The following is a 26754-nucleotide window of genomic DNA, read 5'->3' as shown; positions in this document are numbered from 1 at the left end:
TGCCTTTACTCTTAAAAAAGTAACTTAATTCTGTAAAATATGGATAATAGTACTTTTCCATTCCAGTAGATGTAGAGAGACTTGACAGTACAGAAATCTTCTATACTAAAGCGAGTGTAATGTAAGATACAACTCTATACGCAATGGTGTTTTGTGAGTTCTGCATTCAGAACCATGAAAAATTAGAACAAAAATACCTTCAAGTGTTCTTGTTTTGCACATTGAAACTTAGAAGCTTTCATTTTATGGTCCTACTCTGTAAACTGGCAACTGCTTTTCCAGTAAGAACCTGTTCATATCTTGTAAAATGTAGGTGCCAAGTTGCACAAAGCAAACTTGCCACACTGTACTTGGACACACTGTATATGTGAAATCTAGTAGGTGTTAATTTGCATTGTCTCAACAGATTCTCTCTTCTTTCAGGATTCTCACCAGCTAAAACTACTTAAGACGTTAGAAGGTCACGCGTACGGTGTCTCTTATATTGCTTGGAGTCCAGATGACAACTATCTTGTTGCCTGTGGCCCAGATGATTGTTCTGAGCTTTGGCTCTGGAATGTACAAGTAAGTGGTGACTAAGAGTAAAGAGTAAAACTTTGTGGTCAGCCTACTGCTTGTTTCAATATCTAGATGTTAAGCATGAAACAAGTAATTTCTACAAACTTGTGCGAAAGTGTATAAAGAAGAGGCACTCATCTCCCTGCCCCCCGCTAATTGGAAAAAATTACTATGGCAGTGTACAGATTCTGTGCTTGGTTTGTACAGAACTGAAATTAGAGTTCAAATCTTAAGTGCCTGGGACTGTGCAGCAATTCTAGTGTATCCAGTTACTGATCATTTCTGAGAAGGAATGGCATAAATCCATAGGACCGGAGAGCGCTACTGAAGAGAAGAACCATAAATTAATCAAGAGAAACAGAGGGCAGAATTATCATCTAAAGGGAGCAATTGCTCACTGAAGATTTTAACAAGTAGCAAAAGTAAAAGATACAGTCTGTTTCTACTTTTTGTAACCCTCTCAGTGATGTTAGTGGAAGATCCAGAGAGGCTTAAATTGGTGACTTCAGAACTTCCTCTTTCAGTCAGACAGTAGGGCATTTTGCCACTTCCTCCATGAATTTGAAAATCCTTTTCTGATGTTGATTTTTATGGGCACTTGCATTGATATAAAAGCTTCCCCTGCCTCAGTTGTGGGCTGTATAGTCTTTCTTGCACTGCCTTGGACTCTGAACTAATTTAGTTTCCTAAACCAAAAATGTTCCCTTTTTTCATCCTTGGAATACTTTTCTTCTGTTCAATTGACTAAATTGGCTTAGTGAAGAGCACTAGAGCTGGCACAAGGGAATAGAGAGAAGCCCTTACTGTTTTGACAGTGGTAAGCCACTCGTTGGCACTCTGTCTTGTGAAACAGTAGCATTATAAGCTGGGGATGAAAGCTAAATTTTGGCGTGGAAAGCTCCAGCTCAGGAAGGAAAAAGTTTTAAATACTGATACTCCCAACTTTTTACTAAAATACGTTTTGTTATTTCCTATTTTCTTGTCGTTTTCTCCTGTCTCCTTGATTTCCATGTTTGGTTTTTTATTTCATATTGCCTCTTACATGTTCTTCCAACTTCTTTTAATTCCTCTCCTTACTCATAATCCTCCACTTGTCTGACACACCAACTAGTCCATCTCTCTTGATTTGAGGGACAACAGAAATTGTCCCAAATCAAGTCCAGGGTCACTGGAGATGCTGAAGTAGTTCTGCCCTTTTATTGCATTATTCATACGTTTCTGTTGCTTTTTAATAAACATGTTGAAATATATGCATTTCCAAACACTATGCATGTCAGATATAATTATCAATGCTTTTTTGGGAAAGGGTTCTGGTATAAGGCCTTGCTGCCTTTGTTTATTTTCCAGACTGGGGAGCTAAGGACAAAGATGAGCCAGTCTCATGAAGACAGTTTAACAAGTGTGGCCTGGAATCCTGATGGGAAGCGTTTTGTAACAGGAGGTCAACGTGGACAGTTCTATCAGTGTGTAAGTTCTCTGCATCTGTCCCATTGAAAACAAAGCAAGAAATGAAAGTTTTGTTATGATCATATCTGAGGTTCATGTTTTCTTGTGTGTGTACACTAAAAATTCTGGTCCTTTGTAATTCAAAGCAGCAATACATTAATGCTAGTATTTCAACCGCACTTCTGTATGTAGCAGTTAGAAGGGTTCAAGCATCTTTTGTCTGCCTAAAGGAGGATTTGTGGGCTGGGAATTTTTTTCTTAGCTGCTCTAGAAAATACACTAATAAAAAGAAGTGCCTTTGTCCACAGATGTTTTTTATTCCACAAAATTTTGACTGTGTCTTTCTTAGTTTTTGCATGCTATCTTTACTTAGTGTAAACAGAAATTTGAAACCCTCTTTACCTGACCGGTGTTAATTTTTGGGTCATGGTCTACAGTCTCACCCTACTCTTGATTATTTGTCATCTGACAAATGTCCCAGAATAATAGTGCAGTATGCAAACCTCACTGCAAAGGTGCGCTCCGTGACATGACGTAGATTGCGTGTGTCACACATGAGAAAAGTAACAAAAGGGATTCTACAAAAGCCCTTGGCTAAGACAACCAAGTCCTAATTCGTTAAGCCCTCTCTTTTACAGGGTAAGATTGCTTTCTGTAGCAGTTGTGTAACAGAAGGTGAAAAATATATTTGTGTCACAACTGAGAAATCCGAGACTAACAGTTCAATTTTTTTTTTCTTTTCTGATCAGGATTTAGATGGTAATCTCCTTGACTCCTGGGAAGGGGTGAGAGTACAATGCCTTTGGTGCTTGAGTGATGGGAAAACTGTTCTAGCATCGGACACACACCAGCGAATTCGGGGTTATAACTTTGAGGATCTTACAGACAGGAACATGTAACTACCTCTTTCTTTGGTTTTGAATTTCTGATTCTTCGTGCCAGAAGAAGATTGAGGAAGGGTTTGTGGGGCAGGATGGGAAATAAGCTTTTAAAATGCTCTCAGTGTTAGAAGAAGAGGAGAACAACATGGGACGAGAATTTAGTGAGTTCCAATTGCAGCAAGAAATAATTCCTAGGCACTGGAGTAAGTTTCTGGTGGATGTTTTGACATTTCTGTCATCAAGAGGTGTCTTCCCACTTCCTGGCATATTTTAGTAGATCCTGCCTTGAAGTTAGGAGTTGGATTTGACGTCTGAAGACCCTTTTGGTCTTGGGATTTGTCATAAATATAAGCAAGCTATTGTAGACCTCGCTTGTAGTGATGTATAGACACATACCTAATTTCAAATTCAGAACTGTCTTTCCTGATAATATTGCAGAGACAGGACATGCCTTTTGCCTTGGTGTTGCATCATTGTTTGGTTAAGTGTACTCTTAACACTGTCTTATCATTTCAGAGTACAAGAAGATCATCCTATTATGTCGTTTACTATTTCAAAAAATGGCCGTTTAGCTTTGTTAAATGTAGCAACTCAGGTGAGTTGGTGATGATAAATGGAAATGCAAATAAATCTACTTGCAACTGCTAACTGTTTTTAACTATTTTGATGTGAATTGGAGTGTTTGATATTAACCAGTTGTATTTCATGTAATATGGAGGCCTTAATATTCATAAATATAGCATGGCGATCTCATTCTTGAGAGTGATTATTTTTTTTTTGATGTATAGTCAAGAGTTTTTTGTGCTATGAAATATATACTATTAAATGTTATTATCTGGCTATTGCATTGAGAAGCGAGGTATAGCACAAATGGTGGCAGGCTGACAAGTCTGGGGGCACTGAGAATTAGGTTGTATTTATTTATTTATTTCTACTTTTGGAACCTTGGGTAGGAACAGGAGCTTTCAGAATGGAAGGGACCATAGACTGAAAGTTTAACCTAGTACTTTGGTATATCTTTATTCTCTTGACTACCGCTTACTACTAGCGGTACTGAAATTGGCTGAAGTAATGTACTTTCATCATGTTTCATTTTTTTAGTGTTTCAAAAGAATGTAATGAATAATGTTTAATGATGAAATAACATTCTTATACTTATTCCCAGGGAGTTCACTTATGGGACTTACAAGACAGAGTTTTAGTGAGAAAGTATCAAGGTGTTACACAAGGATTTTACACAATTCACTCATGTTTTGGAGGTCATAACGAAGACTTCATTGCGAGTGGCAGCGAAGGTAACATCTTCCCCTTTGTGCAGAAAACTGGAACATTGTATCCTTCCTATACCTTACTTATATAATGATGTTGTTAGCAACTGTCATCTATAAAGGCAAGCATCTGGCTCATTAAATAAGTTTGAGGAGCACTGAGATTGTGGCATACTTCAAGAAATAATTGTGTGCTAGCAGAAAGAATCTTTTGAGAGAGGATGGTAGTAGTAGGAAGAATTAATGACTCTTTTGTGTTGCTCCTCTAAAGCAAAAGCATCTGCACAGTTTTAATTAGAAGTGGGTGCGGTGTTCTGAGGCTTTTTCTTTGTGTGGTATGGTACTTAGGCTTATGGTTTGAATCAAAAATACTTCTGGGGAGTAACAGCTTCATTTGCCTGTTGAAGATACAGGTGTGGTGAGGTTATTTTAATTTTGGAAGAGTCATCATCTTAATTATGAACAGAGTAGTCTCAAATTAAGCAGTTGTTGACATAGTCTGGTAGGGCTTCTTGGTGATCAAAGGCTTTGTGGTGTGTTCTTATTCAACTGTCTGTGGCAAGAATAGAAATTAGTTAATGGTTTATATCTTGAATTGGTTCAGTTCTGTCACTGATGTAGTGCCATCACCTCCCATGGAGGTCACTTAAGAGTCAAGCCTATGCAGGACTAAGAATTACACTTGGAATATGTATGCAATCATTGTTAGTAATATGTAACTCACAGCTGTTAGGAAATAGGGTTGGCCAAGACATTTACTACTATCCTCTTCTGGAAAATACCAAGGATCTCTAAAATAAAACCAGATTTCACCCTCTGACCAGACCCAGTGGAATATAATGACTGAAGGACAGCACCTTCAGTGCTCCAGTCCAGTCTGAACCTCTTTTCATGGTTGAACAAGTTCTTGTTTTGAGACCCGAGTATCCGAAAGTTCAGGAGTTGTGTTGAGCCATACTGATGTGCATGTGTAGGTGTAGATGTTATGGGGCACTAGTCCTTGTTTTCCCCTATTTATTTATCTTTGTTGTCTAAAAACTACTGTTCAGTAATTGAAACTGATGGCACTCTACTTAGTTATGGACTGTCTGAAGCTGTTGTCTCTTTGCCCTGAATCGTTTCAAATGTGGCTACTGAGAAAGTCTATATTTTAAAAAACAAGCAAACAAAAATAACAGATTGCATTGTCGTAGCCTTATTTAAAAAAGTAATAGACTGATTACATTGTTATAGCCTCTTAAACTTAAGGTATGTTGTCAGCTAGGTAGGCTTTTTTCTAACATTTGCACCAGTAGGAAGAAAATGGAGCGCTCTTCCTGAGAGGGAAATTGACTGCTGCCTTAATCTAGCTAACTTGTTTTTTCTGAAGCAGAATACAGGCATTCTGACAAGCACTGAAACACTGGTTTGTGTTTAGGCTTTCGTTCTCCCAGACAGCAGAGGCTTGCATGTCCAGTGTTTAAGCAGAGAGTGAATTGTGTGGTTTGAGTAGCGTGGATATGTAGTCTCTTGAAATCGTAAGTGGAATGTAAACACAACCAGAACATTTGCATCAATACAAGTATATCTAAAGGTGGTGTCCTCAAATGAGCTGATTCAGCAGAAGACAATTGAGTTATCACATGGTTCCATGATGCTATTCTAGCAAGTAGGACAGAGAGCAAGTCTGTTTTGTAAGGGGTTGAGAGGAGGAATAGAGGAAGATCGGTTGGATTGCTAAACCTTCAGAATGACATCTACATTAAAACCTTTCAAATACATTAAAATAGTTTCATTTGGTATGCTAGACCTAAATACTAGGCTTTTGTATAATACTAGTAATACATACTTGCTCAGTTTGTATTGCTCTGTTTGGAATATTCCAAAGATGTTCCTAGAGAGGTCAACCCACAGGCTTGTTAAAGGCCACTAGTCTACAGTTGCGGGGGGAAAAAAAAACAAACCAAAACACCTTTAGTCATTTTTTCTTAAATATAGTTGGTTATAAAGTAGTAACACTGCTCTAAAAACTGCTGTGGAGTGTCTGACTGGTTCACTATTCTATTTCTAGCATGTTGCTAGAAGTAATTAAAAGCTTCCTATCACAAAGTAAGATCTGTAGGGTTGTTTATTGCATCTACTTTAATACATACAAACTCATATCTTTAAATACCACACAAAAATTAATCATTGTCAAAGATGGTAATAGCTCACAATTTGAGATGTTAAGCTGCTTTGCTCTCCCTCACTTGTTCTGTTTGCACTTTCACTGGAATATTTTAGGTCTTTAGCATCAAGGTGTATTTCATGAACTAGAGCTGTGATCTTATCTAGCACCCATCAACAGGTGGTGGCTGTAAATATTCTGCCTTACTGCTTATGACTTTATAGTGCATGTACGAATCTAAATATGCTTATTTAAGAAAAAAAAAAATCTGCAAGACTTCCTTTTGAATAAGATTACCATTCCATATCTTAATTAAAGAGCAGCTTGGTTTCTCTCTTTAGCCATGTATTGGATTATTTGCATTGTAGTCAAAAATGTTTTTCTTCAAATGCCAAGCATAGTAGATTTGCAAGCCTTAAAAGGGAATGTGTCTTTTAGTGGAAGAGCCCTACCCATATTCTTTTGATCACTTGTAGAAGAAAAACTTAAGTGCTATTGCATATTCAACTGACATGGGTTTTGCAATATTAATGGGTTTTTTAGGTGCTGAGAGCTTCTGTGGAATTGCTGTTTGATATGACAAATCGGTCTGTGCAGAACAGTGTTTCTCATTATGTTTTTTTAATGCATATTTTATTTAGATCACAAAGTATATATTTGGCACAAGCGTAGTGAGCTGCCAATTGCGGAGCTGACAGGGCACACACGTACTGTTAATTGTGTGAGCTGGAACCCGCAGATTCCATCCATGATGGCCAGCGCCTCTGATGACGGCACTGTTAGAATATGGGGACCAGCACCTTTTGTAGACAACCAGGATATTGAAGGTAAAAACCAGTGTGTGTGTGTTCTCTAATCACTAAAAGTTTACATCAAAGGCAGCTGGTTCAGTGGATTTTCTTTACCATAAATAGGATAGAAAAAATGCCTTTAACTCTTGGGTTAGAGTCATTACTTTTACTAAAACAAGAAGTTAGTGATGTTTTTTTAAATGTATGGCATTTGATTTTTGTCTAAGTTTTATGTTTTTAGAATAAAAAGGAAACAACTGGTATTTCCAAAATTATACTAAAATTTGTGACATGGCCCTATAGAAAACTGTAGTGTCACTAAGACCCTCAGGATTCTATTAACTTATTTATAGACTTCTTAAAAATCTTGTCTCCGATGCTTTGAGGTTTAATAACACACAATGTTACTAAAATTTAAATAATGCATTCTGACCACACTGCAAATTGAATAATGGTATTAAAGTGCTTACAAAAGGAATCTCCAAAGTCTGGAGAGAGTGAAGTTTCCCACCATAAAATCTGTACACAACTGATTCTTTACTAACCAGCAGCAATCATCTGTGTCCAGGAGAGAGGCACAGTGCAATTTTTTTTGCTGACAAAATGCACACTTGTTCCCAACACCTGCCCCCCCCCAGTTGTTAACGAGATAACCACTGTGGGATTGTTCTGCAGTTTATAGGCTTCTATCATTACACATTCAACCTTGTGGTAAAAATTTACAGTAGACATTAAAATGAAATACAGTATATCCCACTGCCACAGGACCTCGTGGATACTCGGTGTGGACATGAGTTCAAGGGGAACCTGGACAGTGTGATCAAAGAGAAATCCATTGAGTGCTACTAGATAAGTGAACACCTCTAGTTCAGAATGTCCATTAGGTAAAAATGGATGGAAGTTGGAAGGATATTAGGAGGAATTACCACCTTCTCTCCCTGCTCCTGTGCTTTCTGACACATCTGCTTCTGGTCTTGGACTAGGTGGACCAGCCTGGCCAATCTTCTGTTTGTAACGCCTTGAATGTACCCGTAAGGACTCAGAGCCTCTCCTCCAGTTGGTTTTACTCATGGTTTTTTGTTTGTTTTCTCTAGCTGCTTGCTCACGCTTTCTTAGTTCCTCCAGAAAATAAGCCAGTAAATGCCATAAAAATCAAAATAATAGAAAATGGATTTCTCACAGCAGTGCTTTCACAAGAGGTGTAGGTGTAAGGCTTAGGAGTCTTAAATGGATGACAGACAGCTTTGTAATTAGCACACTCCCCTGGAACTTGAATGTAAATGTGTGTTACTTTTTGAAAGAGATGCTTTTTGTGTACCAACACCTAACATGCTAAATTAATTTCTAAATTAAAATGAATAATGATACCTAAAATAAGTAATTTTTAACATGGGATTTAGCTACAGTAGAAGATCCATTAACTAATGCATGTTCAGTAAAACTTATGTAAATACACTGTATTAATGACCTTATAATAGAAAGATTAACTATTGATACGATCTTCAAGATGTGATTTCTTTCTCTTATGTTTTTGTTTTTGCTCAGAGGAATGCAGTAGCATGGATAGTTGATGGCGAATTTGGAGCAGACGACTTCAGTTTAACTTAATTAGTCGTATTTTAAATGGCTTGGGATTTGGTGCAAACAAACATGATTGATAGCTGGACAGACATGCTCGTCATGAAAAAGAACCATTTCTGAAGCCCGGTCGGGGCCAAACATTTACCACCTTGCTTCATAGTAACCAGTCGAGATGAAGCACGTCGTTAGAACGTTGTTGGACACCGTGTTGAAATTACCCCCCCATCGGTTGTGGAGAACTGTGCTACATTCAGGCTAACCATTGAACTCAGTATATATATTTTTCCCTCCTGCCTTTTTGTCTGGCAGGCTACTGTTCTTGTTGCTCTTCTGTGTAATGAAGTTTAAATGCTTGTTTGGAACACTTTATTTAACAGTTTAGAAGGCTTGATAGAAAGAGTGCTTTAGTCTGAAGAGTATACATTGGATAGGAAAGTATTTCCTTCTCTTGTTTCTCAAGTCTCTCTCCGCCTTACTTAGCTTGAGATCTTTGCAGCTTGGTTCATGGATTCTAGCCTTGCCCGTTGCGCAGTATATATAAATTGAGATGATAAACCAATGAACTATGTCGAAAGCACTCTCAGTATCGCATTTGACAAAAAGTTTTGTACTTTTCACATAGCTCGTTGCCCTGCAAAGGGGTTAACAGCACAATTTTTTTAAAATAAATTATTTATAGGATTAAAATGACTTCATTTGTATACATTTGGAATTAAAACAATGCAAGAAGTGTCGTGAAACATGGTATCACTGATGCTTTTCTGGAGTGTCTTGAGACCCAATCAAAAGCAGTGGCTGGAAGGAGCTTTACGTGGGCAGTGAAGCTTGCTTTAGGAGGAGGAACTCACTGTCTATCTTAACAGATAAACTGTATTATTTAGAGGAAAAAAAGTGTTCAGAGTGCACCACCAGACTAAGAGTTAAACAAGACAAGGTCTTTTTTTTTTCTAATTACATAAATATATGCAACAATGCTGGTGTAAAAGGTAGACTACACCTCGAGGGAAGAATGTGTTGAGAGAGTTCTTTCTTCACCGAGTCAACGTTTTGTAAAAGTAATTAACATAAAATCAAAATTAAACACTTGTATTCCAATGGAAATTTTTCTTTATTTGATAAAGGTGTATAGATTTTCTTTTTGAGAATATACTTTTAAGTTTGCAGGTTTAAATGCCTCTCCCAGACCTTGTTGCAAGCTGGTGCTGTGAACATCTTGACACATCCAGGAATAGTTCCACTAATAATCCGTGTTAAGAAAAGAGAAAGACATTTATAGCTTAAGTATTTTTTTTTTTTGACATAAACAGATGGCCTGGCATCTCTGTGCTTCTGCACTACACAAATTCATTATGGGATGGCATTGGATTCCCTTTTGCCACCTTGGGTGGAAAGGTAGTGTTGGTACTGCTGTGAAGTAAAGAGGGAGCAGGGAAAGGCATGCCACTAGGAATTGTTGTGCACAGAAGTGTGGACTTCATCCTTTAATGAGAAAATAATCTAGTGTCCTTATTAGTCATGTATGGAAGAAGGGTGGGGGAAGGTTTGCCAGAGTTCCTGGGAAGAGAAGTGTAGCCACTTTTGATGAATGGGAATGTGGAGTTTAACATAAACAGGCCCTTTTTTCTTTCCCAGAAAAACAAAGAGAAGCTTGTCAGGTTAGATTTTTTTTTTTTTAAGATTCCAGCCATCAGATGGTGGGGTTTTTTCTTGCCTTGTGTGTAAACTTAAGCATGATTTAAGACTCTGATACTTTGGTTGAGACCAGCCCTGAATCTGACATACTCCTCTCTTGGTATCTCCAAAATGAAGTAGGAACTTAACGTTCTCATCTTCAATCTAGTACACTTATCTTAAGGTGAATTTCTTTGATAGCAATTACTGTTCCACAGTACTGGGAATACATGTGTAAACTTAAGACTACAAATCAGTTCCTTCTTCCATTAGCTAGTTCTAGAGGAAGCTGTTTGTTTCTCTTCCTAGTTCAGATAGTGTAAGGTTAGTCAGTCTTATTCCTCTGGCATCAGTGTTGCAGGGAAACTGACAACTTCCTGAGGTCAAATCTGAGTAAGCTAAACCTTTGCGTTTTAAATAAAAATTGAATACCTAAACTGTAAAAACAGTGTTTTGTATGTTCAAAACACGGTCTAATTCATAAGCAATGCCAATAGGTGAATCTTTGGAAGTTACCCTAGTATTGTCTTACTCTGGAACTTATTTTCAAACAAAACATTTAGGGAGAGTAAGGAGAATAATCCTGGTTTTGATGTCTCTTAACAATGTCTCATACAATGGTCTGGCACTACTTGCTTACCTCCTACTCATGGGACTTCAGTGGGAGTTTTAGGCAGGTGGTGAAGGCTGGATCAAATCCCAAGTTTAAATTTAAAGTCTCCTATGCACTTCAACAGGCATTTTTAATGTGGTGGCCATATTTAAACAAAAGTGAGACTCCTTACCTGGTACAAGCTGTGTGGGGGTGTGTATGGGCTGATGCCTGCTTTGCACTGCAATGCATTATAATTAGAAATTTAAACTTCATACTTTTACCAAAAGACTGCCCCTTCATTCTGAGGTTTCTCTTCTGGACTTGGTTTGTACCTCCAAACTACACTTCAGGTATCTAGAAGCAGAGCTAGGGAGAAGCACATGTTCTGACATCTCCATTTTAGTGTTGTGGTGCGCCCATGCAGCGTAAAGGCAAGCTCCGTGCAGACGGCACTGTTTCCAGGGCGTCTCACTAACAGCGTATTGCGTAGCTGTCTGCTTCTTGCAGGTGACGAGCAGAGATGAGAGAAAGGTGAGAGGAATCTTCATTTCACCACACTACTTGGTCCCTCAGTAAACTGACATTATAGATCTAGCGGCAATGACTACCCTTCCAACCTGCAGGTTAGAGGAACCTAAACTATTTCTAACATGTCACGTATTCACAAGATGTGAATTGAAAAGTACCAATACTTTTTGTACACAGACTATAAAATGAGACTATGGGGAGGGGGAAACAAATAAGTTTGCTCATTTGCAACATGTTGATTTCCATGTGCTTAAAAATGTTCATAGGCTGGAGTCTTAAGGCTGGAACAAGTACACACCTGCAATAAATTACTGTATTTCTAGTCAACAGACCTATGGTTTTAGAGAAGAAAATACTGTAAGTGTGTACTCCTTTTGTAACTGTCCCTGGTCGGCTGTTGGCTTAAAATATTCACAGTAGCCCCAGGTTATTGTCAAGGCAGATCGTTTAAAAAGTTATGCTGAAGCATTTTGTTATCTGAATGTTCTTTAGCTGTTCAGGTAAGTAATTTTCAAGGCACAATGGAGCACAAAAGGGAAAATGCTAGATCTGCCCTTGTTTCGGAGGGGAGGGTAGTGGGGGAAAATGATACATTTGTTTTAAATTCCCTCTGTCTTTTCTAAAGTTCTCCAACTTTAAAGTTAACTTCTTTTTATGATTAGAGCAAAGATGCAAGCTAGAAATCTATCCAGATCTTGCCAGTTACTTCTCAACTTGGCTTCAAACAGGTAATGTTTAATAAAGCTCAATATGTTGTTGGGAGTTTGTGTCTAGTTGTATACTTTTACACTGCTAAGTGATACTCCCACCCAAAATCAATTTTGAAGGCTTCCTTAGCAGGAAGCCAGGACTCATTCAATTAGCTGTAGTTTTGAGGGGAGATGTAGACCCAAATGGGGAGGGAGGTAGAGACAGAAGAATGGACATAAGAAGCAGGACTTACTGACCAACAGACAAACTACTGTAACTCATTGGGGAGGAGGAAAAATGCACTTTCAATAGTTTGTCCGTATTTTTAGTTACAAAATACACTTGTATCTAATTTTTTTTGAGACAACTATTAAGAGGAACACCCATCCTATAAATGGCTAATCCTCCTTTCGACCTCCTCCTGTCTTTTCCGCATTGGCTTGAGTCCATTTTCAGCTGCCGTATTATTTTGAAAACTGCTACTTTTAACAATGTTTAGAAAGAAAAAAAACATTAACTCTGACACTTTTTTAAACAGGGTGGACTTAATTGAAGTGTGCAGTGTTGAACTACTGCTGCAGTAGCTGCCTCTAGTTGTTGAAATAAACTGTAGACAAGTTTTCTGTCTATTAATCCAGATAATCTGGATTCAGCAAAACGTCTGTGAGAGTGTTCCTCCCATCTGGTATGAATGTGTGTGTGCATGTGTTCCATGATCAGACAGAGAACCAAACGTTCTAGGTACTTGTCATGTTTTATTGCATACTTTAAGTCGTGTGTATGTGAAGTGTCCTTTGACCAGAAGGTTTTGGTTAATATCAGTATATTTTTATAAATTTGAAATTCATTGTGCCCCATCTTTTTTCTTAAACATTTTTCATTGTTAGGGTATATGTGCTAGATTTGGATCTTTAACATTTTTAGGCACAGATGGAAAAAGTTATTGGCTCCTTGAAAACTTATGGGACAAAATGGATCCTCAAAGCATGTATGTACTTACAAACCAAGCTGTAGAGATCAAGAAAAGAACTTTATTGTTGATCTCAAGATTTCTAAATTGTCAAGATTTATATGGAGTTGTGGTGGAACTAGTTAACACTTAGAGCTTTTGGTATGTAATGACTATTTGCTATGGACTGATATTAAATGTTTCAAAGGATTGCGTTCTTAAACTTTCTGGATTTTTTTGTTACTCTCCTTGGATTATATTAAGTAGTTAAAAATTTCTTTGCTATATTACATTAAAAACATAAGAACTTTGGGTCTCGTATTTATTTTCACTTGTTTTACTAATTATTTACAGAACACCGTTTTAACTTTTTTATTTTATAAATGTGTAGTATTTTAAACATATCTTTAAAAATTGTTCAATTGGAACTACATTAACTTCTGATTTGTTTTTATTAGGATTTTTAAAAAAAAAAAATACACTTTTTCCATGTTGGTGCACAGCACTTAACAGAAATGTTTGTATTCCCTTTCTTTCAATTCAATAAACAGAATAAATAACTGGAATGAATAGTTCTTAGTTTCCCTAACTTCACTTTATATGACTGACTTGGATGTTAATTTCTTGATCATTAATTATAGATTTCTTCCATATTTGTAGTATTTCACTTTCTCACTAGGAAAATTAATTTGTGGCAGTTTATCTGAAGATGGATTCACTCAGTGTTGAGTGCAGGCTTTCCCATTGTTGCTGTTTGGCTCTAATCTACCTCACACTTGTGTGTTCACTGTAATTTAGCAGTCAACTTGCCTGTGTCCCATTCTGTGCTTATCTGACCTGTTGAGGCTCCATGAAAACCTTGACTCCTTAATGCTGGAGCTTGCTTAAATACCAGACACAGGCTGCTTTAGGTGATCAGTGGGTTTTGTGGGGTTTTCTGATATTTCATATTAAGGAGGTGCTCCTAAAGTACTTGTGTCTCTTGCTTAGACTTCTCTTAAACTGGAAACTGGGAGCCTCCAGACTTCTATGTGAAGTTGACTGAAGTGGTCTCTGTGGCTGACAGCTCTTAAAGATGCTTCTCAAGTGTTGCCTTTGTTCCCTCTGACTGACCCTGCGTTCTTGTCCCTCTTTTCCTGTGTCTTAAAACAGAACCTTATCTTTGTCCTGCATTTTAGGCATTTTTGTTCAGCTCTAGCTAATGTTCTATTAAATTAAAAGCTGTACCTAAATTTGCCCTCCCCTTCCTGTAGCTTTTCCAAACTCAAACCTTTTGAAGTGCATTCAGTTTTTGAAAGCTTTGAGCTTCGATATTGACTAGAAAAGGTCTTTACTCCCTCTAGTAGCACCTTTGTATAAACTTTATTCCCTCCCTTACAGTTTAAGCAGTGTATAGATAATTATGGCTTAAATGCAGCTGCAACCAGAAGGGGCATGCCTTATTCCATTCCACGTGCTGCTTTGTGACGCTTCCCTTGGGTACTAGTATTTGCAGGAGGGTTGTCAGATTGCAGACCTGCTTCAGCCATAAATGCTCCACACAGCAGATGAAGGAAGTTTGTGTTTTGGCTGGGTTTGTTAGTGTGCTTCATCTGCTGTCCTATGTCTGCCTTTAACTGGTGAGAAGAATGCAAGAGAAACGGGTACATGACTGCTGTAGAACTGAAATTTCAGCAAATGTAAAATTTAAAATCGTAATTTTTTAAATGCTTCAGGTTATTTAAAAGAAATTACTAAGGATACTACTACCTGATAGTAGATGAGCGTTTCATAATTAGCTTAAATCCAAACTCTGCCTGAGGTAGGGTACTTCTCCTGAGGGACAGTTTCTGTTTTACTCTGTCACTTCACCCCTTGGCCTGTGCTGCCTGATGCATCCCTCTGCTACTTTGCATGTGTTGCACATGCTCAGGCTATCAGCTCATTACAGAAAGATGGCAGTCACAGTTGACTCCTCACTTTAAAAGACTATAACGCTCTGAACAGTAATCACTGAAGTTTATGTGTCTCTAACATTTCTGCCAATGATAAAGGTGGTTAATCCACAGTGGTCCATATTTTCCTGTTGCTACCTCCAATGTCATCATTACCATATCCTTAGAGGCAAAAATGGTCTTTTCTTAGCACTTGTACAAAATCCTAGAGAGCTTCCTGTGAGAAAAAGAATCAGAAGAAAGCTATGCCAATACTGAACAGATAAAGATTTGCTTTTAGGGGTTTATCAGGGACTCAGGGTGACTGTTAACCTGCATGTAGAACTGTTCTTATTACTTGTCACGCTATTAATGCCACTGATTTACTATGTTCCATAATACAGAACTGTTCTAGAAAAAAAAATGGTAATTTACTAGGATGAAGAGATAAGTATATTCTTTAATAAAACAGGCTAAATAACCAACAGTCTGTAACTGTAATGATTAATTAGGGGGAAACATGCTATCATACATATTCTAACTAATCCCCCCAAGTGCAGTACTATAACAGCTGTCTCATCTCTCTGAAAACTGTTGAACAACTACTATCTTAGCAAAGTGACTAGGCTGTGGGTGAGGAAAAGAGCTTAATAACCTTGGTTAAAAGAATCCCTGTAGGCAAACTTCAGATTTATTTTCATGGATTAAGAGCTTTCTATAAATCATAGCTAATCATTTGAAGGATAAGCTAATGGTCCCCTCATGAAGCTGTATGTGGACACCTCAATTCCAAATGGAAATATATTCTGGTGAGTGAATAGGAGGGAATCTCTGTTTGGTCTCACACTGATTCATAATGATAAAGTTAGGTGGATTTTTCTTTAAAAACAGTCTAAAGTTTGTAATTGTTTTGAATTCTGTATAATAAGCTTGGATTTAAATTACCCTGTTCACCCCCCATGGAGACCCAGAAAACAAGAAGTTTGTTTTGATTTTTATTACTGTAAAATTTCTGTGCTCTGTGGATCTCCCATGGTATAGATGACTGTAGGATCCCCATTTTCAGCTACTGAACTACATTTTTAGCAATTACAAATACATTTTTCCTATTGCTGACACTGAGCTCTGTGAAGATCTCTGTTAAGGCAGGAAATGACCCTGTAGAGTAGGGAAGGCTTCAAAATTACTCAGCAGAATTGTCTCTGGAACCTGCTACTGAGGTTTCTACAACTATTACAACAAGCTGTTAGAAATGAAGGGAGAATTTATATAAAAAAGAGGGGTAGGAAGTTTGCATTCATGTAAAAGTAGAGTTTGTTTAATATTTAACAACTACTGCTTAGAAAACATCTGTATTTTTTTCTTGGTCTGTTGTGGTTAATAACTTGCTCTTGAGGAAGAATCCACAATAATAGCCCTTTCAGTCAGGGATATAAGACATATACTGCCCCCACTTTTTTTTTCCCGAAATGTTCTTTTCCCTTATCCTTACCTGTCCTGCTCCCATCTCTGAAGAAACCTGTCCCTCAGTAGAGAGGAATAGAAGCTTTTCATAGCGAGTGATAAATTTTACCAATTCCATTAGGGAATGGGTCTACTGTATCTAATGTCATCACTGTAATTGAGGTGCTAGTAGTTAGAAATAATTGAAGACAATGTAGCTTAAACATTTTCATTAATAATAAAGTTCTTATGCTAAAGACATGATTTTGAGATAAGACATAAAACTGCTAGTTTAAGTGGTGGACGTACAGATTAAGGATCACGTTTCTCAGTGTGAAACATCATTAATGGAATTTACCTACTGTTAGCACTACAGCAAGGGCTTAACTCAAAGCAGCTTACTAACACTGCCCTTCTAATACATAACACAAAAGGTATAGTATGTTTTTTTCACATACAAATAAGATAACTTAATTGCCTACCATCTAAGCTTCAGCAAATGTTACTGATTTTCCTCTCTTCTAAACTTTTATTTACTCTCCTTCTTCCAGACCTACAATCAATCCTGTCTGGGTTTCAGCTTTATGAGGCACTACTTTCTGTAGTTTGATTTTTGTGGTGTCAGGTAGTCAGTGGCATGCAGCTGTGGTAGCAATTTCCTTAGTTATTTCTTAATGAGTGTAATTTTCAACAATTTTTCATCTTTGCAACAGCTGAACTTGGACTCCATGATAAATGTGAAGCCAAACTTTTCCTAGAACAAACACTGAACACAAGGTATCTAGAGAAATCAAGCTTCAGTGTTGTCTTTTCAGTGCTGGCCATGAAAACAATCTGCTAACTACAGCTATACACCAAAGAACAAGTACTGAAGAAGGAAAAGCTCAAACTTTAGGACTTGATTACAGAACTGTATTTTTGAAGTGTTTCACTTGATGTATTTGTTTCAAAAAACCTGTTTCTATGCATATATAAAAAAGTAAAGACAGTGAGGGTACAAATTCAGGTTTATATACTTGTCACTGATGCAAGAGCTGCACAAAAAGAACTTAGTTTGCTGGTGTCTTTGAAGCAGAGTCACATCAGAATTGGGATAACCGGGTTACAGTTTACCAGACCCCCTCCCCAAGCTAGACATACTCTTGATTCACCTCCCTGGGCTGGAAACAGCAGGTTCATGGAGTAGTGACTGCAGACAGTCTTTTGCTCTGTAACGAAGTCCAACCCTGGTGCAATATGATGTTTATGTTGTATGGAGGTCTATGATGTATTTCAATGACAAAACAGGAGTTGAAGGGAAAAAGCAAGTATTAATCATGTTTCTTTATCTGTTTTTCACTCTTACACACAAGTGTCACTTTCACCACAGGGACCTTCATCCATCCAAACACAAGACTTTGTAGAGATTGTTGGAGGGAGAGGGGGGAAAGGGAGAAAAGCATAACTTTTATTCCATTGCTTTTTAGCTAGAAAAAACACTGACACAAAGATACAAGCTGTGCTAGTGTTCCACTTCCAAATCTGTGTTCCTAGCACTGCTTCAAACTAGGCTCTAATAGGACAGCTTGACAGCCTGAGGCACATCCTGACACCTTTCAGTAAGAAGCAGACATCAGAGCTGCACTTGAATTTGTTCTCCAACTACCCCTGTTACCAGCCCATGCTGCTGAAATGAGTTTCCCTTCTCACCATTTAATTCCTGTGAGATCAGTTCTGTAAGCAAGGATTTCATCTTACAGAAGCAGCAGCTCCAGCAGTTTGGGTTGTAAAGGAACAAAAACAACTGCTACACAAATCCAATGTCTTTTGAAAATATTTTATGTTAAAAATACAGAAAAATATTTCTTGTTCAAAGAGGAAAAATATACTGCATGACGACACTGATCTAGGTATGTTCAGAAGGTGTCTGTGGCTCCACCACCAGTCACTGGAGTGATGACCCAATTTGGCAGCTAATGGTTCTTTTTCAACTTCTCAATCATTTATCAAAGCCAGAATCATACTGTGACAAAACAGAAAACATGATACCAGTGGATTACTGAAGCATGTGCAAGCAGGAACAGCTATCACTTTCATGAGAGCATGGAACTTGATTCTGAAACAGAACATCAAGACAACTATGCTGTGTGCTTTGCTTATGAAGACAGGGCCTGCAGAAGTAATACTGCAGTAGAAGAACAGCAGTTCTTCCATCTCAGAGTATGTGGCCCCATCACAGAACTCATCCGCTTATAACTGAGCGAGATCAAGGTTATTTGCTAAAACAGAACTTGTAAAATAAACTTGGTCCTCAAGATGATTTCCATTCTAAATAGGCCACTTACTCTAGGTGCTGAAATCATGTGACTCTATATTGTACTTACAGTGGGTTTGAGATTAAGGAGTAGTCTGAGTTGCCAAACAATGTTTGATCAGAAAGAATGAAGGCATATAATGAGCCTGGAGATAGCTGTCAAAATATATTATTGAGGCTTAGCAGGATGCAAAAAGATAAGACTCTTAACGAATACCAGCAATTACAGTAGCAGAGTAGAGGAGATAAAAATAGCTGGCAGACAATTCCTTTGTTCCTTGGGAGCAATTTTTGAAACTAACCTGTAAAGGTACATGAAGAAACAGAGCAGATGAAAGCCAAGTTTAATCATGGCTTCCTTCATGTGTGATTTCAGTTGTCCTCGGTTATGGATCTCTGTGGGATCAAATACCCCCATGTTTCCACTTGGCACCATAATGTACCTGAAAATTTAAGAGAAAAAAAGACAACAGAAATACAGTCATCAAGACATGAGGGAGTATCAGGGGAAGGGGAGGAGAGCTTGCACAGAAGGGACTTCCATCTAGAGTTGTTTCACAGTCCAACAGAAGGGAGATCATCTTTAATTCTATTTCAGTTCCAGGATATGGTGTGTAGCTCTGCCACTACAACCCACAAAGAATAAGAGGACAAGAAGTACAAAAAGCATCAGCCCAGCTTCTCATGTATAAATGGGAGAGTTTCCAGGTAATAACTGATTCCAGTTCATTTTAATTGCTGTTTGTGGTTACTTGGTGTTATGAAGGAAACGTCCACCCACAATGGAAAGATGGATTAGATGAAAGGGACTGCAAAAGAATTAATTTAGCTAAGAGTTAGTGATTTATTTACTGAAAAAAATCCCCACACAGATAATCACAAACTCCAGTGGTCAACATGAGATAGCATAAGACAAGACAAAGGATCTGTGTATTATTCCCATCTTTGTCACAACCATCCTGCATTATCTCGGCAGAGACACTGAGGCTGACAAGATGAGAGATTGGGCAGAACTGAAGTACTGCTGTTCAAACCCACATAAGAACAAAAGCTGAGTGAAACAAAGTGAAATGCAAGCAAAAGAAAGAATAAAACCAGCAAAACAAATCTTTATGTCCCATGAAAAGTCAACAAGTGGCATGTTCTTTTGTCATAAGCATTTCTCAAGAGAGCAAATGGAAGCACACAAAGTTCTCACTCCAGCTGAGCTCAGTCTAGAACAGTATTATTATTTCACTTAAATGTCATACAGGCTCTACCTTCCTGGAATAATATTCTTTCTACACAGGAATTTAACAACTTGTCTTACACCTGGAGCAAAAGCAAGGTCTCGGAACAGAATGCTTTGATTTTCTTTATATACTTGAAGAATGGCACCACCTGTACTCCAAAAGGCACTCCCCCACCTCTTGCAACATTCATTTCAATTAATAGGAGGTGAGGGAAGGGAACAAGAAACAAGGATGTTTTCTAGCAGCAGCAGGAGACAAAAAAAAAAAAAAAAAGAAAAGAGACAAGACTACGGTATTTGTCTTTTTTTCAGAGGCATTAAAAAGCACTGCAGCATATCTGACTAATAACAATTACGTCCCACTAAAAACAGTTCATGTGAAACAATTACAATTTGAAATTCTCTTCTAAATTTGATGTTTTGAGTGATTGTTCTATTTTTAGTATTATAACACAAACTATTGTGCATTTACTGGGAATGCAATGCATTTTATTGGAATAAAAGGAAGAACACAAGTTTCCTGTACCAATTTATCCTAGAAATAGAGATAGAGAGCATAGTTTTCTTATATCTCTAGGATATGAGTGCAACAAATGTAGTATTTATTAATTTTGCTTTTTAAGAAGAATAACAACATTTAAATGATGCAACTTTTTGCAGAACCTGGGAGGTAGTTTTTCCAAGAGGCCCACAAGCTAGTACAGCTTATATTATACATCTGAAGAACTGTAGTCATGGGCACAATGATGCTAGATGCTGACAAACCCAACCCAAGCCAGTTGTCATACTCTAAAAAGCAAAGAACTTCTGCAGCAGAACCACACAGAACAAGAAAACTGTCAGCTTTAATGACTATACACATTAGTGCCTCCAGTACGGAAGCTGCTGCTACAGCAACAGGACATTTCCCTCTAGATTACACAATTTTGTAAGGGATGTGGAAGTCCTGGTCAGAATTTTCACTGTATTTCAAAGATTTAAAAAAAATTTTTTTTTTTTTAACTCCTTCAGTTCTAAGAGGGGTATGATCTACTTAAAGACATGGCAAGAATCATTATTTGGATCTATTGTCTCAAGCAGATCTATATAACAAAGAAGAAAGGGAAGTGTTCTGCTTTTTTTATGAGTTGCTTTCTTTTTCTCTACTCACATTCAACATTTCCTTTGTAATTCTTGCTTCATAGTAGTAGGTCTAAGAAATATTTCAGAACTAAAAAATATCCATTTTGAAATATGATTAGATTTCAAATAAGCTGCTTCAATATCTAGTTTTAAAACAAGGACAGTGTAAGACAAAACTATGTCTCACTGGAGATTATATAAGACACTAGAAAATTCAGCAAAAAACAAACCAAATTTAATCTGAGTATGTTGAACAAGAAGGGCCAGTGGGATGTTACAATAAGCATGCTGCAACTCTCAAAGTCTCCCTTGATGCTGTTTTTGACCAATTTATCCTCCCCGGGACTTGTTTCTGATGTCCTTTTCACACAAAAACCTCTCTATTATCACTGAAATCATTGAGACAATTAGTAAATTAAGCCAGTACTGCCTGTAACTGCCATTTACTCATCAAGATTAAGCAAATTTTGAAGGAAAGAGAAGAAGACGAAGGGATTTTTATACTACCTTTCTCTCTATTATCACTTAGATAAACTACAAAGCACAGCCTTCTTCAATCTCAACACAATTATTTTTACTTCTGTACTCATCTTGGAGTAGAATGATAATCTTAAACCTTTCTGAATTCATGTGCAGCCACATTTACTCCAGAAATTGGTTCTTGCAATGCTACAACATAGGAAGAAGATTCAAACACATTCAGCTGATGCTGGAAGTTTGCAGTTCATAATGGGTTCACACTTCATCTGTTCCCACTTAATCCTCCTTTAGTAATTGACACTTTCTCCTCTCTTCAGTGTATTCAAACTGCTTTACAGTCCCCTGACCATTGAACACTGGGTCAATTACAAATTCTATCCCAAACCATCAGATTTCCTCTATAATGCTAAACAACACACTTGCTTTTGCAGACCTCTAACTCCTTCACTATAGATGGGATAGTCCAGGTTATTAATGTGGGTGAAACTCCCGTGATCTTCAGAAAGAAGGCAGGATTAGCAGTACAGGTTTAGTATTTCCACTTCTTGTAGCAGAACAGGCAAAGTATCATATTGTCATATTCAATTATTGCCTACACTGCGTATCTAAAATTGAGGAAACAATCCTGGATTTTAGGATATTCAGGATGTCTACCCCATGTATGCAAATAAAATGAGAGCTGTCAATTCAAAGCAGCAGTTGAAAGCTTACTGCCTGAAGTGCGGAAACACAAATAACTGTGTCTTTTAAAATTCTCTCTGACCAGGTTTAGAAGGGAAAGCAAGTGGCTACTTTAAAAATTAACCTAAGCAAGCAAAAGGAAGCAACAAAGGAGTAACCACTACAAGAAATCTTCAAAGCTTCAAAAAAGCCACATTCTCTCTAGCGTCTCTGTAGAAACAGTCTAACCTACACGAAATATCCCATACAAACTCCACACTTGCCAGCAGATACCAAAGGGAATACCAGTCATTTTGTGCAACAGTGTATATAATACAGTTGTACATACAGGTTGCCAGGCAAAACTATCCGTATGTCCCTACAGTTAGGCAACATTTGTTTATTAAGTATACAAGTTATACTGCCTCATGTTACTCCAGCCTAGAAACATTTGAAGGCTTTGCTAGCAGTTTTGTAGAAAACAATTGTGATTAGTGCATGGTTATTTTGGCCAAGAAAAACAAGGTTATCAGTAAATGGATCCTCAACTTCTTTTTAATGAGAGCTATGAAACCTCTTGTTTAATTTTACCAGTAAGTCGACCCATCCCTGCAAATAGCCCTAGCAGGTTTAGGCAAGCAAGAATTACAGCCACCTTCTCCTACCTCCATCTTAAACATTCCGTCTTTTGAACTTCCTGTAGTATAATGATTAGAGATAATTTGTGACAAATCCACACCCAGTTTTCATTAGCAGAACACCTGTAAAGGTTCAATTCTCTGCACATCAAATGATACAAAACAAAAAGAACATTTTTGAGCTGACAGTCACAATGTTGCCACATGGAAACCCCCACAGATAAGTAAACCATTTCAAAGTGCTGGACGGCCCAGTATACAAAGACCAGTAACATTGACAGTTGTGGTAAGATGGAAAGTCTGCAAACCTTTCCAAATACAAAGAGGCAAGATGGGGGACCAAAACCAATGCAAATGAGGGGGCAAGACAAGACAGTAAACGAAGGAGGGTGCGGGGGATAACACCACAGCCTGATGGTTTTACAACAATCAGTCATGCTGACCTAAGTACTTTTATGCTGATATCACTATCAGGCATGTAGGCACAGTACGAAAAACATTAACGACTACGTTTGCAGTACAACTTCATAATCCCTATTAACATACTACTATTTCCTATGAATTGGGAATGACTCACAAATCAAGATCCCTGGGCTCTGGACAGAACGCAAGGAAAGGCCAAAAGTTTCATATCCTTTACACTATTGGGTTTCTTGTCATTTTAATTGCAAAGAGAGGAGAATTTTATGTTAGTTAGATCCATGAAGACTGTTAGCAGCTCAAGAACACAACTGAAACATCTCATCAAGACATATATTTATCTTCATACTAGACTTAAAGCTAAACTTGTAACAGTGAAAAAAAAAAAAGTGTACGCTAAACCCTTTGCACTTACCTATATATATTCCATGTTGCTACTGGCAAATTAAGGAGAAAGATGAACCAGTGCAATGAAATAAGCATTAATACAGTTACAACAGCATGGCCAATCACCTCAGGGACCACCCACTGTAAAAAAGGAAGAAAATAAAAGAGTTATATGCACAAATGTAAGTTCCTTTCTGAAAGAGAAATCTATATGGAGTTATCATCTGATTCTAATCATGTAAAACTCAGACAGAAAATTCACGGCAAAAGCATGCAATTTCACCACAATGTGGGGAAATCAGTATCTTCAGACAGATTCCATGTAAGTCAGAAATCAGGCCCTAAGATATTATAACAGAGGTACTTTATCCAAGTATTACAAAAATTTCTAGAGAGAAGCACAGCAGCTATTTGAACACAACTATATTACACAAGCTCTTAAGAAAGTGAGTTAAGAAAGTATAGAGAGCTCATTTGAAATCCCTGCAGAGAACAGCAGATTTAGGAATGAGAAGCAGATAATTAAAATCTGCACAGACACGGAGCATACAAACACCCTCAGGCTTGGAACAGATAAGAAAGTTGACCAATATGAAAACTGGCATAGTTAAATTGGGTCAGCCCCTGGCAGTAACACATTTTTTCCTTGATAGTATCCTATAGCATTCTCTCTTACATTAAGAAAGGAAATACTTTTAAATCAAAGTGAACAGCCACGTGGGAAGGCCACATCAATTTAATGAAAGAGGTTTTATTCAGATTTTGTTAAAACAGTACTTTTCCTTATCACAGTAACACTCTACTGTTCAAGACAGGTTAGAAATTATACAGAAGCATCAGAGGAAGTTGCTATAAAGATGTCAGAGTTCAGTCACGAGTAGACATCCTTGGTGTGGCACACCTACAAGAACAAAAGCACAGAACTCAAGAGCTCCGTGAAGAGTTAAGTCTCAGTCCCACGAATTCAGAGTAGCAGCCCATCTCAGAGCACCAAGGGTCAGAAGAACAGCCTTTCGTGACTGAACTTGTTGAAAGATGGGCATCCAAAACAGCTAAGCAGACTGAAATAAACCATACATGCAAAATATTGCCAACCACGGCTTTCCACATTACACCTCTTATTTGTGATGCTAAGATGAAGGACTGTTTTCTTAAAGCACATTAAATACAAAGAAGAATAATTTACTTTATTGAGTTTTGAGCAGCATGATCTAGCGTTAATGTAGTCACATTCCAAATCTGATAGTGTAATTATCTGAAGTCCAAGATAAGGAAAAACATTAAGGTAACTCAGAAAACTCAAAGCTTTATTTTTATCCAATAAGTTGGAGAGACCCTTCTGCTCTGAGAGTAAACTGTCTTGTTCTACAGCTGATCTGCCAAAGGTGTAGTTCAATTAGTTACAACTCATTCCTACTTTAGGTAGAAAGTTAGGCCACATTTTATCATCAGGCCAAGTGATTTTATTATGTTTTTCCAACAGCAAATGTTGCACAAGTGCTAAAGTTCAATTCAATGCTTAAAAGAGACCTGGGAGGCAACTCAATATCAGAATTATTACTGTAACACTTGAAAAGACAACTTAAAAAGAAGAAAAAGTTAATGCACTTTTTAAACTCCCCTCACAATAAAGATAAATAGTGCAGTTCTAAGAAGTGGATCTGCTTTTTTTATGTTTACATCAACATTGGATTAATTCATACTTTGCTAGGAAATAAGAGGGCAACATCATTATCAAATGAACTTTCAGCAATTGAAATATTAAGATTTCAGTCAGAAAAGTCCTCAAAAAAAAGGCTTAGGATGCATGTGTGCACATGATCATGCTATGTCCTGTAAAGCTCATGCTGCTTTTCTTCAAGAAAATGAAAAAGCACGAGATTTCTTCTACTCCTAAAAACTAGGTAAAGTCTTTTAATTTTTTCAACAAATAACCTATCCTTCCAGGATGAATTTCTTTCAAGTGTTTCTGTACTTTTTTCTGTTAGGAGAACTGGGTAGACTCTGAAATAGCACCAGGATTTGAAAGAGTATAAGAGTCAATTCTTTTTATTGACAAAAATAAGAAAAGAAAGCCAAATCAATGCTGTTACACTCTAACAATGCCAGACTGCAGACAAGTTTGCAACAAAGAAAACGGCAACTCTGTCAAGGAACTCACAGTCTCCCAGCTACGAGTTCACATCTAAATTAGGCTAAGGTACTTTAAAGCTAAAAATTATTGCATGGCTCTAATTTTTTAGGCCCGTCTAGTTTGTGAGGGTGTGAAGCATGCTTCAACACCCCCTTCCTCTAGACCAACGCCAAGCACGTGCTACTTCTGCCGAGGCACGACGTATTTTCCATAGCACCACCCTACACCCCCCCGAGCTTCAGCACTCGAAGGAGCGAACGTATTTCGGGCACTGAATCACTCGCCGTTTCCCCGCAGCGAGGCGCTCCCGCCTCCCCAAACCTCCCCCCTCTCTGGCTCCCGATGGGGTGCCGCCAATGGCCATTACCCAGCACAGGCCCTGACGCCCCGCCACCCGGTGGCAACCCACCGCCAGCCCGGTGGCTCCGGCCCCGCTCGCTCGCTCGCTCGCTCGCCCACCCGCCCTCAGCGGCGCCTCAACGGGCCCGGCCCACTCGGTTGACGCCAGGCGCGAGCGCAGCCCCAACCCTACCGACCCCAGGCGCCCCCCAGCCCCGGAGGAGAAGGATACAAAGTAGACGGAGAGGAAGATGAGGGCGCAGCAGTCAATCAGCGAGAAGATGAAGACCACCGACTCCATCCCGCCACGGCCGCCGCCCTCCCGGCCGCCGTACGCCCCGCCCCCCCGCCCGGGCAAGGCCGCGCCCCGCCTCGCCCCTCTCGGCCGCGCAGCATGCTGGGAAATGGAGTCCCCGCGGCAGCTCGCTCTGGGGCCTCCTCAGGGCTCGCGGCCGGGCGGTAGTAGTCGCGACATATCCCTGTTCCTCATCAGGGCGCCGCGATGGCGGTGCCGGGGGTCTCACGCAGCCCTGACTGGGGGGGCGGGGGCGCTATTCTGAAACTTAATTAGCGGCCCGGCTGCTCAGAGG

At 38.5% G+C, this 26754-nt stretch overlaps 2 protein-coding genes across 3 annotated transcripts in view; one reads left to right on the top strand and one right to left on the bottom strand.

Moving 5' to 3' along the window:
* The window catches only part of WDR26 (WD repeat domain 26), a 33004-nt gene extending 19334 nt beyond the window's left edge, over positions 1-13670 (top strand). Inside the window, exons 8-15 of one of the 2 annotated variants that reach the window (XM_074863824.1) lie at positions 424-564; positions 1906-2025; positions 2754-2899; positions 3402-3480; positions 4051-4180; positions 6941-7126; positions 8074-8146; positions 8636-13670. In XM_074863824.1, the coding sequence (XP_074719925.1) occupies positions 424-564; positions 1906-2025; positions 2754-2899; positions 3402-3480; positions 4051-4180; positions 6941-7126; positions 8074-8105 (834 nt within the window). In that variant the 3' untranslated portion in view covers positions 8106-8146; positions 8636-13670. The remainder of the gene's footprint in view (positions 1-423; positions 565-1905; positions 2026-2753; positions 2900-3401; positions 3481-4050; positions 4181-6940; positions 7127-8073; positions 8147-8635) is intronic. The other variant, XM_074863825.1, reaches the window with a different exon arrangement.
* A 4590-nt stretch (positions 13671-18260) lies between these two features.
* CNIH4 (cornichon family member 4) lies at positions 18261-26652 on the bottom strand. Its single transcript, XM_074863823.1, has 5 exons — positions 26397-26652; positions 24878-24946; positions 23720-23832; positions 19056-19196; positions 18261-18462 (listed from the first exon to the last, which is right to left on the bottom strand). Exons 1-5 carry the CDS (start codon positions 26463-26465, stop codon positions 18435-18437), a joined length of 420 nt encoding a protein of 139 aa, XP_074719924.1. The 5' UTR covers positions 26466-26652; the 3' UTR covers positions 18261-18434.
* Positions 26653-26754: the final 102 nt, after the last annotated feature.

The sequence above is a fragment of the Strix uralensis genome, chromosome 3 (assembly GCF_047716275.1).
Source record: "Strix uralensis isolate ZFMK-TIS-50842 chromosome 3, bStrUra1, whole genome shotgun sequence".
Taxonomy (NCBI): Eukaryota; Metazoa; Chordata; class Aves; order Strigiformes; family Strigidae; genus Strix; species Strix uralensis.
This window is presented reverse-complemented; position numbering and strand designations above follow the sequence as displayed.